Genomic DNA, 19,597 nt, shown 5'->3' with positions numbered 1-19,597 from the left:
TTAGAATATTTCTCTAATGACCACAAAATAAGGCAGAAAGAAAAAAAATTGTGTCATGTGAGAAACTTTTTTCTGAACAGCGCAGATGCGCACTGCACACTTGTCCTCTCACTCTCTCTTCCCCAAAGCAGCTGCCACACTTGAACAGTGCTGCCAGGGTTTCATGCCAAATTGGGCTAATTTGAAAACACAATTGCACGTTCAAATTATAGCATCGCGTATTGTGGTTTGATGGTAGACACTAGATAATGAAAATACAACACTGTAGTCATGTATAATGATTCTGGGATTTAATATCTTGCAACTGCATGGGACTGTTGTTGTCTTAATCAGCGCGCTGCCAGCTGTGCACCAGAATCAACAAAGCCAAATTTTTAAGCAAATATTACATTTGGGCACATGATACATTGTTTCCTGCTATTGCAATTGCTGTGTAAATACATTTATTTAACATATCAAACGAAGTGGGTAAAAGAATTAAAAGCACCCAAAAAATGAAAGTGTCAGTAATAAAAGCAGTAGTTAATAGAGCCTAAATATGGAAGCAAGCCTAGTTAAAATCATTCATATACTATATTTTCACAGAACCTCACTATGTTGCATATTTAATTTCTACAAGTAGCATCCAGTTATCATCTCCAAAATATGGTTACTTTGCATTTCGTATTACGTTTTATGTCAAAATGTATTAATCTTTGTTAGTCAAATCAAATTATGGGTTAAGAAGAAAATTAAAACATAAAAAAATGCCATTCTTAACATTCTCAAACAACCCTGCTTGGTAGCTACAATGTCAGTGCTAGGGGCTTTTGGGTCTTGGAGTTAAAGGCAGCATTTTTCTTGTTGGAAAGCAGACGAGATATTACATTTGCCTAATTTATTTGATAAAGAAAACATTACCGTCCAACTCCACATCTAATTAACGAAATCAAGGTAGTGCTTAGTTCATGAAATTAGCTGACAAATAGCAAGCTGGCCGTTTAGACTCAGATGTTAATAGTGGAGATGTAGTGTTTCAGATAAGATAATGATATATAATTTGTCCAGTTGTGCCTTGCCTTTATAAATATGTATTCTGAAAGTATTCTTGTATTTTGAATACATTACTTTTTTATGTGATGTATCGGAATACATTACTGAATACACTTAAGAGAGAGTATTTAGTATTCAGCCCAGAATACTTTCTTAAAATATTCTGCCCAACCCTGTCCATAACTTCAAACAATAAGACACTATTTGTGATTTTGCTAAATAATTATTTTATGGACCATTGCTATAGTATATATATACATATATGTATATACAGTGCATTCCGAAAGTATTCAGATCTCTTCATGTTTCAGCCTTATGCTAAAATGCTTTAAATTATTTATTTATTTATTTTTTCACATCAGTCTACACTCCAAACCCCATAATGACAAAGCAAAAAACAGATTTTTGGTAACTTTGCAAATTTATTAAAAAGAAAAACTGAAATATCACATTGAAAAAAGTATTCAGACCATTAACTCTTAGGACTCTTAGTACTTAGTTGAAGCACCTTTGGTAACGATTACAGCCTCAAGTCTTTTTGGGTATGATGTGACAAGCTTTGCACACCTGGATTTGGGGATTTCCTGCCATTCTTCTCTGCAGATCCTCTCAAGCTCTGTCAGGTTGGATGGGGACCGTCGGTGGACAGCCATTTTCAGGTCTCTCCAGAGATGTTCGATTGGGTTCAAGTCCGGGCTCTGGCTGGGCCACTCAAGGACATTCACAGAGTTGTCCCTAAGCCACTCTTGCGTTGTCTTGGCTGTGTGCTTAGGGTCATTGTCCTGTTGGAAGGTGAACCTTTGGCCCAGTCTGAGGTCCTGAGCGCTCTACAGCAGGTTTTCATTAAGGATATCTCTGTATTTTGTTGCGTTCAGTTTTCCTTCAACCCTGACCAGTCCCCCAGTCCCTGCCACTGAAAAACACCCCCACAGCATGATGCTACCACCACCATGCTTCACCGTTGGGATGGTATTGCGCAGGTGATGAGCGGTGTCTGGTTTCCTCCAGACATGATGCTTGTAATTGAGGCCAAACAGTTCAATCTTCATTTCATCAGACCAGAGAATCTTGTTACTCACAGTCTGAGAGTCCTTTAGGTGCTTTTTTTTTTTTATATATGTCTTGCACTGAGGAGAGGTTTCTGTCTGGCCACTCTGCCATAAAGTCCAGATCGGTGGTGTTGCAGTGATGGTTGCCCTTCTGCAAGTTTCTCCCATCTCCACACATGATCTCTGGAGCTCAACTAGTGTGACCATCAGGTTCTTAGTCACCTTTCTTATCAAGGCCCTTCTCCCCCGTTTGCTCAGTTTGGCCGGGCTCTAGGAAGAGTCCCGGTTGTTCCAAACAGAATTTGAGGTCTTTGTGCTCTTGGGAACCTTCAATGCAGCCAAAAACATTTTGTAGCCTTCCCCGGATCTGTGCATCGACACAGTCCTGTCTCTGAGCTCTGTAGGCAGTTCTGTTGACCTCATGGCTTGGTTTTTGCTCTGATATGCATTTTCAACTGAGAGATCTTATATAGACAGGTGTGTGCCTTTCCAAATAATGTCCAATCAATTGAATTTGCCACCGGTGGACTCCAATCAATGTGTAGAAACATCTCAAAGATGATCCAGAGAAATGGGATGCACCTGAGCTAAATTTCAAGTGTCATTGCAAAGACTTGAATACTTGTGTCAATGTGATATTTCAGTTTTTTTCTTTTTAATAAATTTGCAAAGTTATCAAAAATTTGTTTTTTGCTTTGTCATTATGGGGTATGTAGTGTAGATTGATGTGAAGAAATTTTTTTTTTTAAATCATTTTAGCAAAAGGCTGCAATATAACAAAATGTGAAAAAATGAAGGGGTCTGAATACTTTCTGAATGCACTGAATATATATTGACAGAACTGGAGGGTTTGTCAACATAAACAAGTCAGTTTACATCCCAGTCATGGATATGGAAGTTAGCACATAATGGCACCAACTATAGCAGGTCAATTACCCAATTCCCCGTATTCCCTTTTACTGAAATCTAAACATAGTTTGTCTTGTATAGTCTCATCAGCATGCAGAGACAGCAGCACTTTAGATTCATATAGCTTTAGTTGCCCACAGCTAGCCTGAAACGCCACTAAACTGACATTATTCCATGTTCACACAGGTTGTGTCGGGGCAGAACGTGTGTCCAGGTAACTCAAACGGCAGTCCCTGTGTGGAGGTGGAGGTGCTGGGCATGCCGGCAGATAACTGCCATTTCCGCACAAAGCCCACTCACCGCAACACACTCAATCCCATGTGGAACGAGCATTTCCTGTTCCACGTGCACTTCGAAGATATGGCCTTTCTACGCATCGCAGTTGTGGAGAACAACAGCTCACAGGTCACCGCTCAGAGGATACTGCCACTCAAAACCCTCAAACCAGGTTAGAGAACTCCATTCATAAGCATTCAGTGGTGTGAGTTTGGAGCAGGACTATCTGTTTGTACAAAAATTGAAGACAAGGGGGAGTTTTCGAGAATCTGTTTGAAAACAGTGAATTCCATTTGGTGACCCTAGCGGCACAGAAATTACACACTTCAGCTTTAATTTAATTAAAAGATTGTTCTTCAGGAATAACAAACTTTGCCTGTTGTTACATTTCTGTTTAATATTCAGGCTACAGACATCTGCAGTTGAGGAACCTGCATAATGAGCCTCTGGAGGTCTCTAGTCTGTTCATATTCAGTCGCAGGACGGAGGAAAACCCCATCGGAGGACCACTTTCTGCATCTGTGGTGAGAGACCATTCATAACCTACTCAGTCCACACAGTTCAGGATCTCATACGCATTTGCCTCTCATTTAGTACTGGTGGTTTACATAAGTTTACATTAAAGAAGCCTGTATATGTGCCTTCGAATCCCTCAAGGGACTGACAGAATGTTTGAGGAAAACATTGTGCAACTATTTCTTCTTTTTTTTTTCGAACTTTGGAATGTGCTGCATTCCTCTACCCCGGTCCCTGTCATGCCAGTGCAAACTAGTGACATTCCACTAAGGGAATCGTGAAGACACAGTCTTTATGCAATCTGCTGTATACACAATTCCATTTAAAGGAATAGTTCACCCAAAAATAAAAACTGTCATTCTTTATTCACCCTCACATCATTTCAAACATATATGCTTTTATTTAACCCAAAAGGAGATTTTTTTGAAGAATCTTCATGTAGATCTTTTCCATACAATGACAGTTCATTGTGATCATGTCTGTCAAGCTCCAAAACTGATATTTACTAATGATCTTACACTACAGTGTACTGTTAACTCTAGAACCGTTGTAACCGAATCATTGAACCAGTGAGTACCGTATCAATTTGATTCATGAACGAATCGCCCTTTTGAGCTGGTTTTTTTTTTCTTCTCCAATGAACCAGTTGATTCCGTTCACAAATCAGACTGATTCAGTTCTCGAGCCCACTAAATCAATGATAGAGTTGCAGCAGTTCTCAAGCTAACAACTCATTGGAGAGAAAGATAACAGTAAATAATGACTTCAATTTCAGTCTGTTTCTCACACAAAGCCTAACATATGTCTTCTGGAAACTTAAAATATAGTGTACAAGTCGTATTGACGACCATGTTAATGTTTTTGTTTTTGCATATTTTGTGCTAAGGCAAAAAATCTTGGTTACACTAAGGCACTTAAAACATAATAAAATGGGGCCAGTACATAAACATTAAAATACAGTTTCAAAACTATAGCCACTTTTTTTTTTTTTTTCCCAAGTATGAGTCCAAATTATTTTTTATGATTATCAACATTATGCCACAAATGTTGTCGATTGAGCTAAACTTGCACTAAACCAGGAACATTCCTTTAAAAGCCATGGTCACTACTATGTGGTCGTTGGATGGGAAAGATGTGTGTGAAGATTCTTCAAAGCATCTAATTTTTTGTTCCACTGAGGAAAGTTGTGTGGGTTTGGAATAACATGAGGATGAAAAAATTCCATCATTTTAATTTTGGGGTGAACTTTCCCTTTAATATATTTGTATTTACAGTTGTTAAACTGTCAGGATTTATTGAGGAGCTCTGGAACAATATCAGAATGAGCTTTATTGCCAAGTATGCTTACACGTATAAGGAATTTTTCTTGGTGACAGAAGCTTCCAGCACACAAACAATACAGCAAAAAGCCAACAGAAAATGAGTGTATATATATATATTGAAATCCACAATAAGACACACACACACACCAAAAAAATAAATAAAAAAATAAATATATATATATAATGTATGTACAAATAGGAATGTGTACAGTTCTTGAAGGGAGGGCAGGGGGCAACCAATAATCCGCTCAGCATTCTGAACTGTCCTTTGTAGTCTTCTGACATCTGATTTGGTTGATGAACCAAACCAGACAGTTATTGAAGTGCAGAGGACAGACTCAGTGACTGCTGAGTAGAACTGGATTAGCAGCGCCTGTGGCAGGTTGAACTTCCTCAACTGGTGAAGGAAGTACAACCTCTGCTGGGCCTTTTTCACAGTGGAGTCAATGTGGGTCTCCCACTTCAGGTCCTGTGAGATGGTAGTGCCCAGGAACTCGAATGACTCCACTGCTGCCACAGTGCTGTTTAGAATGGTGAGTGGGGTCAATGTTGGGGTGTTCCTCCTAAAATCCACAATCATCTCCATTGTTTTTATATGCAGACTCATCTTCATCTTGGATGAGGCCGATGACAGTAGTGTCCTCTGCAAACTTCAGAAGCTTGACAGAGGGGTCCTTTGCAGTGCAGTCATTTGTATACAGGGAGAAGAGTAGTGGGGAGAGCACACATCCCTGGGGGGCACCAGTGCTGATCGTACAGGTGCTGGAAGTGAATTTACCCAGTCTCACTAGCTGCTGCCTGTCCGTCAGAAAGCTGGTGATCCACTGACAGATAGATGTGGGAACAGAGAGCTGGGTTAATTTATTCCATAGAAGAGCTAGGATGATGGTGTTGCAAGCTGAACTGAAGTCCACAAAAAGGATCCTTGCATATGTCCCTGGTCTGTCCAGATGTTGCAGGATATGATGCAATCCAATGTTGACTGCATAATCCACAGATCTGTTTGCTCTATAAGCAAATCAAAGGGGATCCAGAAAGGGTCCAGTAATGTCCTTCAGGTGGGCCAACACCAGTCTCTCAAATGACTTCATGAACACAGTCGTCAGAGCGACGGGTCTGAAGTCATTAAGTCCTTTGGGACAGAGATGACAGTGGAGCGTTTGAAGCAGCAGGGAACTTCACACTGCTCCAGTGATCTGTTGAAGATCTGTGTGAAGATGGGGGCCAGCTGGTCAGCACAGGATTTTAGGCAAGTGTGTGAAACACAGTCTGGGCCCTGTGCTTTCCTTGTCTTTTGTTTCCGGAAAACCCAGCACACATCCTCTTCACAGAAGTGTGAAGTGAAGGTCAGAGCGGGTGTGGGGTGTGAGACTGGGCTTTTCAAATATATAGTAAAACACATTCAGGTCATCAGCCAGCTGTTGATTCCCTACAGTGTTGGAGGATGGTGTCTTGAAGTGATGTTTTTCAGGCCTCTCCACACTAATGCAGGGTCGTTAGCTGAAAACTTGTTTTTCAGCTTCTCGGAGTAGCTTCTTTTAGCCTCTTTAATTTCATTAGTGTGATTTTGGCCTGATTATACAAGATTTTATCCCCGCTTCTGTAAGCATGCTCTTTGGCATGACGAAGCTGTCTGAGTTTTGCTGTAAACCATGATTTGTCGTTGTTGAACATTAAATAAGTCCTAGTAGGATTGCACACATCCTCACAGAAACTGATGTTACAGTATCTGTGAGCTCATCCAGATTGGTGTCTGCAGCTTCAAAAACACTCCAATCAGTGCAGTCAAAGCAGGCTTGTAGTTCTAGCTCTGCTTCTTTGGTCCATCTTTTTACAGTATTTACTACAGGTTTAGCTGATATTAGTTTCTGCCTGTAGGTTGGAAGAAGATGAACCAGACAGTGATCAGAGTCCCCAAGCTGCTCTAGGGACAGAGCATTATGCATCCTTTAATGTTGTGTAGCAGTGATCCAGAATATTTCTGTCTCTGATGGAGCATGTAATGTGCTGTCTGTATTTTGGCAGTACACGGGTGAGGTTGGCTTTGTTAAAATCACTGAGAATAATAAGTGAGTCCTGGTAATGTTGCTCCGTGTCTGTGATCTAATCAGCCAGCTGTTGCAGCGCTGCATTCACGCACGCTTGTGGTGGGATGTACACACCAGAATAAACGAGAAAAATTCCCGCAGCAAATAGAAAGATTTACAGTTGATAAAGAGCTCTTCCAAATTAGGACAGCACATCTTCTTTAACGTTGTTACAGCTGTACACCAACTTTCATTGATGTAAAGGCATGTTCCACCGCCTCTCATTTTCTCCATTGACTCCGCAATGCGAGCCGCTCTGAACAGCTGGAAGTCCGGCAGATGTAACGCGCTGTCCGGAATGGCTTCACTCAGCCAGGTTTCTGTGAATCACAAGGCAGCAGAGTTTGAAAAGTCCTTGTTTGTACAAGTGAGGAGATGTAGTTTGTCCGTTTTGTTAGGGAGAGTGTGGAGATTCACTAAATGAATACTCAGCAGCGCTGTTCAAAAGCCACGCTGTCGTAGCTTGACCAGCATGCCGGCTCATTTCCCTCGCTTGCATCTCATACCACGATTTAACAACACAGCTGCACCTCCGACTAAAATGTCCAGCAAAACGTCAGAATAGTCGAAAACCGGGAAAAGATTGTCTGGTATGTGCTGCCGAATGTTCAGCAGTTCGTCCCTGGTAAAACTGATAGGAAAAAAATACTAAACACAGGACAAACAAACAAAAACAACAAAAGAATTAGAGAGCTCCACACCGAGGCAGCCATCCGCGGGGACATCTTGAGAATGAATCAAAATATTTAAAAGATGCAGTGTGTTCATAGTTGTGGCGAGCAGGGCGGGGCCAAGCGGCATCTGGGCAAAGCGAGGCCGGGAAGATAAGTGGTGAATGAGTTTCACCTGTGTGCCACACCGGTCTCGTGTTCCAGTGACAGGCGGCGGGAGTATTTAAGGAGAGGAGACAGCGGCAGACAGGAGAGAGAGACGCACAGAGCTGTGTGTGTGTCTGTGTGTTTGGCATGTCTGTGGGGAAGCAGCACGTGAAGTTGTTTTATGTTATGCTTAAGCAATAAAATTATACATGTTTATCAGGCCGGTCCCAGCTTCCTCCTTGCCCATTGGGTGAATTCATTACAATAGTCACTTCACAGAACAAATGTTTTTTTTCACAGGCATAAGTTAAACAGTAAATTATGGAATATTTTGAAAATGTTAACTCTATTCCTGTGTTTCCCATCAGCTGTTCAGCACGGAGGAAAAACGTGCCGCCCAGCAGCACAAAGTAACCATACATGGAGTTCCGGGCCCCGAACCCTTCACTGTCATGTGCATTGATGAATACACCACAGCCAAACAGCTCCTGGACTCTGTAAGTGTCAATACACGCAGAACCACAGCAGTTTAAACAGGCGTGCACATTCCAAAAGACAGTCAATTACAACTAATGAGCTCAGAGAACGTAAGAGAACATTGTGGAACTACTGTTGATGAAATAGCGCAAGCACTCCATGAATGGAGCCATCAGCAATTCAGGATTTCTGAGGAGTGATGCAATTTTATGAGTTTTAAAGTTATATTTTACATTAACCTTAGAAATTCACCCAGTTTGCAAATGCATCCTCCTCCTGGTAAATGATAGTCATTGGTTCTGTCATTGGGAACAAGCTGTTCACGTCAGTGTTTACCAGTCTGGTTTACATTTTCATCATTCCTCAGCACATAAATTCGTGCTTAAATAGTCTCTCTCGACAGTTGTTTCCGAAAACTTCCTTCAACTACTTCCTGATGGAAGAGAGAATTCCTCTGTCCAAGGAGAAGTGTGACTTGAAGAAAACAACCCAGCAGCGGCCCCTAGTGAATGATGAAAGGCTCTTGAGAGTTCTTCACAGCTGGCAGCCAGAGGAAGGATATGTGGGCAGAATATGTCTGAAAACCAAGGAAGAGGTATTGTCCTTTTTTTTTTTTTTTCTAATTGTAGTTCCTTCAATTAAATTAAAGTATAAAAATTGTAAACAGTTTTAAAGATCCACTGTACCTTTGTTTACATACAGTATTCACCACTTGATCTTTGCTCCCCCTAGTAGCTCATAACTGTATAATGATGTATTAATATAGTTTACTTCAGATTTTTTTTTTAAATATATAACTATCTGATATAATAAATATTTGCAATAAAAGCAGTATCTGGCACAAAAATAATGGTGATCTCCGGGTAACGGCATCATACAGCATTTGAACAAGTGAATTTACACTGAATATACCGCTAGTCAATAACAACTATGAGCATAAGCTTTTTACTAAACAATATTTTTTAAATATTGTTAATAAATATTTTGTATATTGCTAGAAAAAATATGAAAATGCCTCATAGGCTTTAGTGCACCGAGTCTTGGTCAATAGTTAATTAATCTTTTTTACGGTACCCCCAACTTTATACCAGGCTTTAATCTCTGATATTTTAAAGAAAGGGAGGAGCCCAAATGATTGCTCCATTTACCGGCCAATTTCGTTGATCTCACTCGGTCAAAATTTTTGCTAAAATTCTTGCCAACTCTTTACAAGGAGTAATTGCCACTCTTATACTCCCTGACAAGGTTGGATTTATACATAATAGATATTCTTCGGATAATATTAGGAGCTTCATCAATGTTATGTTGGTGGTGAGAAGTGATAGCTCTCCAACTGCTGCTGTGTCACTCGATGCCGAAAAGGCTTTTGATTGTGTAGAATGGCAATATTCTTAACTCTGGAAGCTTTTGGAATCGGTCAGGTGTTTATAAGGTGGGTGAAGCTTCTCTACAAACATCCAGATGCTGCTGTCCTGACTAACAGTGTTATCTCCCCATATTTTAAATTAGGCAGTGGAACACGGCAGGGTGCCCACTTTCCCCCTTAATTTGTTGTTTAGCCTTGGTCCCCCTAGCAGTAACATCATGTGAAAACACTAGTTTTCCTGGGGTAGTTGTAGGAGGTTCAGTTCAGAAAATTATGCTTTATGCAGATGACATTTTGCCGTTCGTTACTGATCCAGCTAATTCAATTCCAGCGTTGCTCAATATAATAAATTATTTCTCAAAATTGTCAGGATATAAGGCCAACTGGACAAAGTCATAAGCTATGCCCTTGCATACTGTCCAAGGTCACTGTTTCAGGCGGCCTGACAGGGCATACAATATTTAGGAATCACTTTTCCCCATCAGTTTAAGGATATTGTTAAAGCTAACCTTGACCCCCTGCTAGATAAAATTTCAACGGATACGGCAAGATGGACCAACCTCTTTCTCTCCCTTTGGGGTAAGGTAAATGTTTTAAAAATTAATTGCATACCCAAAATTAACTATTTATTAAGCTCCCTCCCTCTCTCTGTTCATTCTAGATATTTCAGTAGATTTGACAGGATTTGCAAACATTTTGTGTGGAATGGTAAGAAACCCCGAATGCGCCTTGGAAAGCTTCAGCTCCCAGTTGATAGAAGGGGACTTGGCTGTGAATACTGTAAAATGTTTAAAAATACTATAAAATGTGATTTTCTTTTTTTTTTATAAATTTGCAAAGATTTCAAACAAACTTCTTTTATGTTGTCATTATGGGGTATTGTTTGTAGAATTTTGAGGAAAATAATGAATTTAATCCATTTGGAATAAGGCTGTAACATAACAAAATGTAGAAAAAGTGAAGCGCTGTGAATAATTTCCGGATGCACTGTATGCTCAAAAGCATTTTTGGTTCTGCCCTCCATTCTCCTCATGGGAGAAACATTCTTAAGACAGTTTTGAATGTTTTGGGGTCTGGGCATGAGGCATCTAAATATTACTCCTTGCTTATTAGTCATGCAGACAATAAGACTAGTTCTGCTTTTAAATTAACATGGGAGAAAAATTAGGGATTACATTAGAAGAAAAAGAATGGGAAAAGATTACTGGAAACCTTAAGCAAATGTCTAGAGACATTAAAACACATCTAATTCAATTTCAAATTTTACATAGGTTCTATGAGATGCCTAGTAGGTTATTTAGAGCGGGTTTAAGGAATAGTCTAGATTGCTGCCGTTGCCAAAGGGAGCAGGGAAATCTAGTCCATGCCCTTTGGTCATGCTCAGAAGTTTAATATTTTGGAGAGAGATTCATGATTATATATTTGAGATATCACAGGCCCAGTTTGACTTGTGTCCCAGTTTGTATATTCTTGGTGATCCTCTGCCTTTTAGTCACATTAGGAAAGCTGAATCACAGTGAATTCAGAGCTGTATTATGCTGGGCAGACAAATCATTTTAAGAAGTTGGAAGTCTCCTGGAAAGCCATCCTCTCGTGAGTGGCTCTCTGAATTGGGACGGATGGCAGCTTATGAGAGACTCACCTTCAGTTTGCATAGGAGGATAGATAATTATTATAATAAATGGGGTAAATTTCTAGACTTTTTCAGTTTGCAGTAAATAGTCATTATTGAACGAGGCATAGAGTATTAACGGCCATAGAAACAATTGCATAGTCTTTTTTTTTTTTTTTTTTTTAGGACCTGGTGGATATAAGGATGTTTTGATTTATTTATTGATGTGTTGTACTGAGCTGTGCCTTTTGATTGCTGTAACAGATGTTTTTTGTGTGTGTGTGTCCGTGTGTTTTGTTAAAGTACAAGTCATAAAAAAAAAGAATCGCCAACAACTCACCCTCCAAAGGCCACTCTGTCATGCTTCAAAGGCTGAGCAAGTGCTTATTCATTAGAGTAGCATGTGTGTGTGATTCCCTGCGTGCTGAAAAAAGATTGGCCCTAATTCTAGGACCAATCGGCCGATTGCGGATTTAAGACGAATATCGGCCGATTTCGATCGGTGCACCCCATAATTTTTATTAGGTGTCTTACAGAAATCATATTTCACTTTGTGATTCTTTTGAAAATCTTTCGAACTGTGGTATTAGGACAACAAAATACATATTTCTGAGAAAAAGGTCTTTCATTTGATATATAATTTGTCTATTTAAAGTGCTATTTGAAAGACTTTTATATTCATATTAATATTACTACCACATGACCTCAAGGTGGCGCTGATTTGCAACGAATGTTTTCAGGCCTTATTTTGTTATTTTATGTAACATAAATTCAGAAGTTTACATACACTTAGGTTGAAGTCATTAAAAATAATTTTTTAACCACTCCACAGTTTAATATTAGCAAACTATAGTTTTGGCAAGTCTTTTAGGGCATCTACTTTGTGCATGGCATGAGTAATTTTTCCAACAACTGTTTACAGACTATATCACAATTCCAGTGGGTCAGAAGTTTACATACACTAAGTTAACTGTGCCTTTAAGCAGCTTGGAAAATTCCAGAAAATGATGTCAAGCCTTTAGACAGATAGCTTCTGATTGGAGGTGTATCTGTGGATGTATGTTAAGGCCTACATCGTGGGAAAATCAAAAGAAATCAGCCAAGACCTCAGAAAAATAAATAAATGTGGACCTCCAAAAGTCTAGTTCATCCTTGGGAGCAATTTCCAAACGCCTGAAGGTACCACATTCATCTGTACAAACAATAGTACGCAAGTATAAACACCATGGGACCACGCAGCCATCATACTGCTCAGGAAGGAGACGCATTCTGTCTCCTAGAGATAAACGTAGTTTGGTGCGAAAAGTGCAAATCAATCCCAGAATAATATCAAAGGATCTTGTGAAGATGCTGGAGGAAACAGGTAGACAAGTATCTATATCTACATAACCTGAAAGGCTGCTCAGCAAGGAAGAAGCCACTGCTCCAAAACCGCCATAAAAAAGCCAGAATACAGTTTGCAAGTGCACATGGGGACAAAGATCTTACTTTCTGGAGAAATTTCCTCTGGTCTAATAAAACAAAAAATGAACTGTTTGGCCATAATGACCATTGTTATGTTTGGAGTAAAAAGGGTGAGGGTTGCAAGCTGAAGAACCACCATCCCAACTGTGAAGCATGGGGGTGGCAGCATCATGTTGTGGGGTGCTTTGCTGCAGGAGGGACTGGTGTACTTCACAAAATAGATGGTATCATGAGGAAGGAAAATTATGTGGATATATTGAAGCAACATCTCAAGACATTAGCCAGGAAGTTAAAGCTCGGTCCCAAATGGGTCTTCCAAATGGACAATGACCCCAAGCATACCACCAAAGTTGTGGCAAAATGGCTTAAGGACAACAAAGTCAAGGTATTGGAGTGGCCATCACAAAGCCTTGACCTCAATCCGATAGAAAGTTTGTGGGCAGAACTGAAAAAGCGTGTGTGAGCAAGGAGGCCTACAAACCTGATTCAGTTACACCAGTTCTGTCTGGAGGAATGGGTCAAAATTCAAGCAACTTATTTTGAGAAGCTTGTGGAAGGCTACCCAAAATGTTTGACCCAAGTTAAACGATTTAAAGGCAATGCTACCAAATACTAACAAAGTGTATGTAAACTTCTGACCCACTGGGAATGTGATGAATGAAATAAAAGCTGAAATAAATCATTCTCTCTACTAATATTCTAATATTTCACATTCTTAAAATAGTGATCCTAACTGACCTAAGACAGGGAATGTTTTCTACAATTAAATGTCAGGAATTGTGAAAAACTGAGTTTAAATGTATTTGGCTAAGGTGTATGCAAACTTCTGATTTATGTTTTCAGAGACTTGAAAATTTTAAACGTAAACTTTTTCCATGACATAGCGCTCCTTTTGTACCTGCCGGCAGGTCCGCAGAGTTGAAAAGGTTAACCAAAGTTTTTGCATGAATCAATTTACCGGTACTTAAATGAATTTATTTATTTTTTCCCAAAGCAATGCTTCAAATGAGAGACTGTGGACATTTTCGGTGAGCTTCAGTCTCATTTGGCCGTAAAGCAGTTTACAGTGTTTATCTAAAATAGTGGTTTGACACACTACACTGCAACTGGTTGGAAAAAGTAGCTTGCTACTATGTTAAAAAAACAGTGTCACACTAATAGAAAATATTGTAATGACCAAGTTAGTAGTGTAGCTACTTCCACCCTGAATCAAGCAGCTCTTGTGTTCTTCAGAACTTCAATGAGAAGAATGTGCTGATGGAGGGAGTGGAGGTGGTGAGCAGTGGAGAAGAGGACACGTTCCTCGTGCAGGTTCATGATGTTTCTCCTGAGCAGCCTCACACTGTCATCAAAGCTCCACGTTACAGCACGGCCCAAGACATCATACAACAGGTCAGAAAATCAATACAGATCTAAATAATAACTTAATCGCATTCTGATGAATATAAACGTAAATAAACTATGATTGTCTTTTGTAGACTTTGAGCAAAGCCAAGTATTCTCTGAGCATCCTGAGCAACCCAAACCCATGTGACTATGTCCTGATGGAGGAGATAACTAAAGATGTGGGAGGCAAGAAGTCTTCCTCAACAAAACAGTGTCAGCGTGTCCTGCAGGACCAGGAGTGTGTGTTTCAGGCTCAGAGCCGCTGGAGAGGCGCCGGCAAATTCATCCTAAAACTTAAAGAACAGGTGAATACTAGCGATTACTGTGCATGAATGCCAGACTGAAGGCCCATACATGACAAGTTTGAATTTTTGGCATGAAAAACATGCATGTCAACATTTGAAAATGAAACGATGCATTGAGTGCATCTTCACAAGTCTGAAATATCGCAGTGTATAATAAAATACCTCAAACTTATTATTAATTGAAATGTCAATGGCAATTGTTTTCCTTTAACCTGTCCCTCAGATTGCTCGAGAGGACAAGCGTAGGGGTGTGTCTTTTGCCAGCGAGCTGCGGAAGCTGACAGGTCGCAGTTGGAGCTTAAATGTGAATGTGAACGGTCCGGTCGTCCAGGAGTCGGCACATAGTAAGGAAGAAAAGGCTGCATGTCCCAGCATGACGCCTCTCCCCGAGGCCTCCGAGTGATGGAACGTTCTGCAGTGTGTGTGTGTGGCATGCATGGAGCTCTCACGAGGTACCAGCTGCTGGAACTACCCTCATTAACACACTAATTCTTTATTATTAATATCTAAAGACAAACATGTATCTTTGATTTCATTTCCATCATTAAAAAAATTCCGCCATATTGGATTTTTTGCAAAACCTTCTTTTTCAAACTAGTCTTAGGCTGTTCACCAGATCAGAACCAAACCAGTGCAAAAAGATTATCTGGTGTCCAAATATCAATAATTATAAAAAAAATAATAATAATTTTGATTTATCGTCGCAACGTTACGCCAAAACGTACGAAGTAGGCCTGGCCGCTTTTACTTAAATGGTTAAAACTTTTAAATGGAATGAGATATTTTCACCAAATTTGGGACACTTATGTAGGAGGTCAATCTGAGGACAAAGTGCACACCTCTGCCTCTTTGTGGCACTATAAGAATGACAAACATAAAATAGCTATAACAATGGAACCGTTGATCCCATTTACTTGAAATTTTGCATGCAGTGTCTTTGTTCAAGGTGCCATATAGTTGTATGAGGACATTCGCATATCTTGAGAAACATGGCCACCACCGACCAATCAACTTTCAGCAGATTTTAAACAAGGTTAACAAAGGCATATCGCAACAAAACTTGGTGGGACAATTGGCCCAAGAGGTCTGTGCAGAATTTAAATAAAAAATTGGCCACTGGGAGGCCCTATCGTGTTTTACATGCATGTAAATGGTTGTATATTCTGCCGTATTTCACAAAGACACGTTATTCATATCATATGATAGATCTCCTCATTTTGAACAAACTTTGCCGCAAAAACCATTGGTGTTAATCAAATCGTTCATTAAATATTTGAGATTATTTAAAAAACCTTTTGCAAACTAGTCCTAGGTTTTTACATCCGACATCAACATAACCTGTACAGAAACAATCTGTGGGAAACCTAGATCAATAATTATCAAAAAATGTTGCATTTTTTATTTAGCATGACTTTAATTGGCGTAAGGGTAAATATGGGTGTGGCTTAGTTTACCCAAAAGCCTATAACTCTTAAATGATAATCCGGGTTTCATAAAATTTAGCAAGCATGTGATTCTAAAGTGGCCTGCCTATTTTGGTGGAGTTTGGACAATAGGTAGCGCTATAATGGTCAGGAATGTAAAAAAAAAAAAAAGCCCATATCTCTGTGGTCCTAAACCTGATAGTTCTGAACATTATGGCAATTTATCTCTATTTTAAGTGCTAACAGACTGTCTTATTAATACTTAATATCTGTTATATATGTTCTTAAAGCCCCGTTCACACCTCTGGCGGCATTAACGCTTGGTGTTCCTGCTGGTGCTGCCACTCTAACGTTATTGGTGGACTGCACAACTGTAATGACAATGTCATATCAATATATGAATCAAACTCACTCAGAATGCCGACATGTTTTTCCACGCATCATCTTATTAGCCCATATCCATGTATGTGGTTACAGAAAAATTATATAGAACAGTGAAATCGCTCACAGGAACAGTGAACTTCTCCGTCTTGCCTGCATTTGTCTCCAGTATCTCACACTCACAGTAGATGGGTGACGTGAGCGCCACTGTCGCTCGCGAATGTCACTCGTCATTTGCATAAAGTTGAAATTTTCTCAACTTGTCGCTCTCCACGGCGATTTCTGTTGCCAATAGCCATGGCAGCTTGTGTCGCCAGAAGTCGCTGTGATCTCATTGAAAATGAATGGGATTATGCCGCTGGCGGTGTGAATGGCCTATTAAATGCTTGAACCCCATTAATTGCTGCTTGCAGCTATATTTTGAATTGTATTTTGCTGGGAGGTTGGGATCTTGCATTGATATAAGGTGACAAGATGAGATTAGCAATAAAGATATAGTGAAATGAAATAATACTGTCAGTCAAGTAATGCTATCTGATTTTTTTTTCATGAATGTGTCCAGTCAGTGGACGCATGACCCAGAGTGCGCTATTGAAGCCGTGTTTCAGTAGTAATCTATAGGAGTGGTTCCCAAACGTTTTTAAACTACGGCAACCCTTTTACTGTGTTTTTCTACGGCACCCCAACCACTGAAAAATAAATAAAATAAATATACTATTCAAAGTTTAAAATTAACATTAATAAATTAAATGAGAAGTCAAACACACTTTTTCTTGTCAACGTTGATGTTTGATTAAAATTAACGATAGGCCTAAAACAGACAGCAGCAGGTCTGCTAGGCTGCATTTACACATTGCACAGATTTGAGATATAAGATTTTTGTCCCATCTGCTTACACTGTCATATTACATTAATGGCTGGGTGTACCTTAATTTAGCGTCAAGAGTGGCAATTTTACCCAGAAGCGCATTTGACTGTTCACATGTGCAGCTGCATTCACAGCGACACATGAGCGCTCAATACAGCACATGCTAATAAAGTATGCATGTGAGTGTTTGAAAGCAGTCGGCTGTAGTCAAACAGCGTCGGTATTGCCTGTATTACTTTTAACATAGGTGTCTATTAAAATATTGAACTAAGCAGATTCCACGGCACCCAGTTTGGGAACCACTGGTCTGTGGTGGATACCTGTTCAATTAGATTTCAGGAGACTTAAGTGGGAATGTATGGGAGCTTCATAAGTGCAATTGCATTGGATTTGCATCTAACGGTTTTATTTTTTCCTGCCTGGAAACATGGCATCTCTATGATTAGTCGAGCTCTCAAATGGGTGGGACTTTGCAACAAACGGCCAGTGATTGACAGCGTATAATATGTAAATTCACCGCAGTTTAGCACAGTGTTTGGCGGTTCGGAGATACAAGTGCAGTTATTTGCAATCTGACATAACATTTATTTCAGCTTTCGTAATTGGATTTTTTGCATTTTTTGTTGCAAAAAGAGTTTTGAGTTTCACTTATTTAGTAGTAGTTTGGGCAGCTTTGGGAGCAACATTGCAGACACTAAATGAAAAACACCACTTTTGAAAAGCACCAGCCACCACTGATTTGGAGGCAAGATCATTTTTATTTAAATAACATGAGACGTGAAACACCAAACTCATCATCAGACTAACTTGTTTCTCCATCCAGGGTCTTTGTCGATGGGGCTGAAGGTCTGGATGGCAGAGGAGCGCTTGGGTTCTCAGAGACAGCGTGTGGGGAACCCCGTCTCTCAGTGCGGTGATCGAGCCCAAGCCCCCTCCACCTGGTCCCTCCCTCTGCTGTGGAACTGGAAGCTGCATAAATGAGTCCAGAGCCATAGCAGCATCTCAAGTGTTCACCACTCTCACATATGGCTCAAGTTTGTTGAGGTAAAGCTCTCAACATGCTGGTGTACAGCAGCCTAGCGGAAAGCGGTTAGTGCTCATCCCATAGAGAACTAGAGTCTCTGGAGGAAGTATGCTCAGAGTATGCAGTTGAGCTAGCTAGAGCCTTTATTGTTGCAGGAACAGAATGAGAAAAGAGTTTAGGCTTTTCATCAGTTTGTATCCGGGTTATCGAGCTCTTGTTTTAATAGTTCATGGACGTTAGATGAAGGCAGGAGTTTGCAGTTCTCCTCGTTTCTTCTATTCTTCTTGTCCTACTTTAACAGTCCTGTAAGTGATGAATGCATTTATATGTATTTCATTTTCTTTTGTGATTTTGCACATTGCCATTTTTTTTATGAAGTTCAGTTATTTTGAAAGCTTTTTTATTTCGCCTCCCTATTTTGGATAGAGGAAATTAATCAAATCAAGCATGAAAATGTTCCCAACTCAGTATACACTATACTTATTAGTCCCAACATTAAACAGTTTGAGCTCACATCCCTTGAATGAGTTCTAAAATCTTGATTGAGGATTTCAATTTGCCATTTAGAGCGGATGGGCACAACTTTAATTTAATTAGTTCATTGCACATTTCCTGTACCGGTCCACAGCCCTGTATTTTAATGACCAACAGCAAAGAATTCAAGATGTTGAATGGTACCTTGTAGCTTTCTGTAAACTGCCTTGAATTTGCAGTATTAGACAAGCAGGTATTCAAAGAAATGCCTTTTTTCTTAGTGTAGTGTTCTCTTCGACCATTTTAAATGTTCTTTTTAAAGCATGTAAGTTATTATGGGTTTAGATTTCTTTCATTAGTGCTAGAAGACAATTTTTTGCACAAAACCTAACCCACTTGAGATTGTGAAATTCACCTCGGTTAGTGCAATTACAATATTTTTATTTATTTTATGGATAATATTAAATTGATCAAATGGTTCCTCTATTTTTCAAGTTAGTACTCATATCACAGAGGGACTTTTTTTAAATGAAACAGTATGTATCATTATTGAATGTCAGTTTCCTTCTTAAGTGTTAAACATTTTTTTGTGACATTCATGTGATTTCTAAACTTCACTTTGAGGTTGAAAATGATTTTTCTGTTATTTTCTTCAAGTGAAATGTTCCATGTAATTTATTTAATATTATAACCCAGGTTGGCTGTGCTTTTTACAGATGGTGTACATATGAAAGAGTACATAATTATGAATTTATTTATTTTTAAGGGCAAGAATGTTTCTTCGATCTGTTCGTACTGTATTCTTGT

The 19,597-nt window shown here is 39.6% G+C and overlaps 1 protein-coding gene across 1 annotated transcript in view; it reads left to right on the top strand.

The window, feature by feature from the left end:
• Positions 1 to 19,522, top strand: part of LOC127423120 (1-phosphatidylinositol 4,5-bisphosphate phosphodiesterase epsilon-1-like) — a 171,673-nt gene extending 152,151 nt beyond the window's left edge. Inside the window, exons 28-35 of the mRNA XM_051667192.1 lie at positions 3,177 to 3,438; positions 3,672 to 3,790; positions 8,378 to 8,506; positions 8,890 to 9,081; positions 14,162 to 14,320; positions 14,407 to 14,619; positions 14,843 to 14,963; positions 18,116 to 19,522. Of these exons, the coding sequence (XP_051523152.1) occupies positions 3,177 to 3,438; positions 3,672 to 3,790; positions 8,378 to 8,506; positions 8,890 to 9,081; positions 14,162 to 14,320; positions 14,407 to 14,619; positions 14,843 to 14,963; positions 18,116 to 18,273 (1,353 nt within the window). The 3' untranslated portion in view covers positions 18,274 to 19,522. The remainder of the gene's footprint in view (positions 1 to 3,176; positions 3,439 to 3,671; positions 3,791 to 8,377; positions 8,507 to 8,889; positions 9,082 to 14,161; positions 14,321 to 14,406; positions 14,620 to 14,842; positions 14,964 to 18,115) is intronic.
• The last annotated feature ends 75 nt before the right edge of the window (positions 19,523 to 19,597 follow it).

Source organism: Myxocyprinus asiaticus, chromosome 32 (assembly GCF_019703515.2).
Source record: "Myxocyprinus asiaticus isolate MX2 ecotype Aquarium Trade chromosome 32, UBuf_Myxa_2, whole genome shotgun sequence".
In the NCBI taxonomy this organism is placed as follows: Eukaryota; Metazoa; Chordata; class Actinopteri; order Cypriniformes; family Catostomidae; genus Myxocyprinus; species Myxocyprinus asiaticus.
This window is presented reverse-complemented; position numbering and strand designations above follow the sequence as displayed.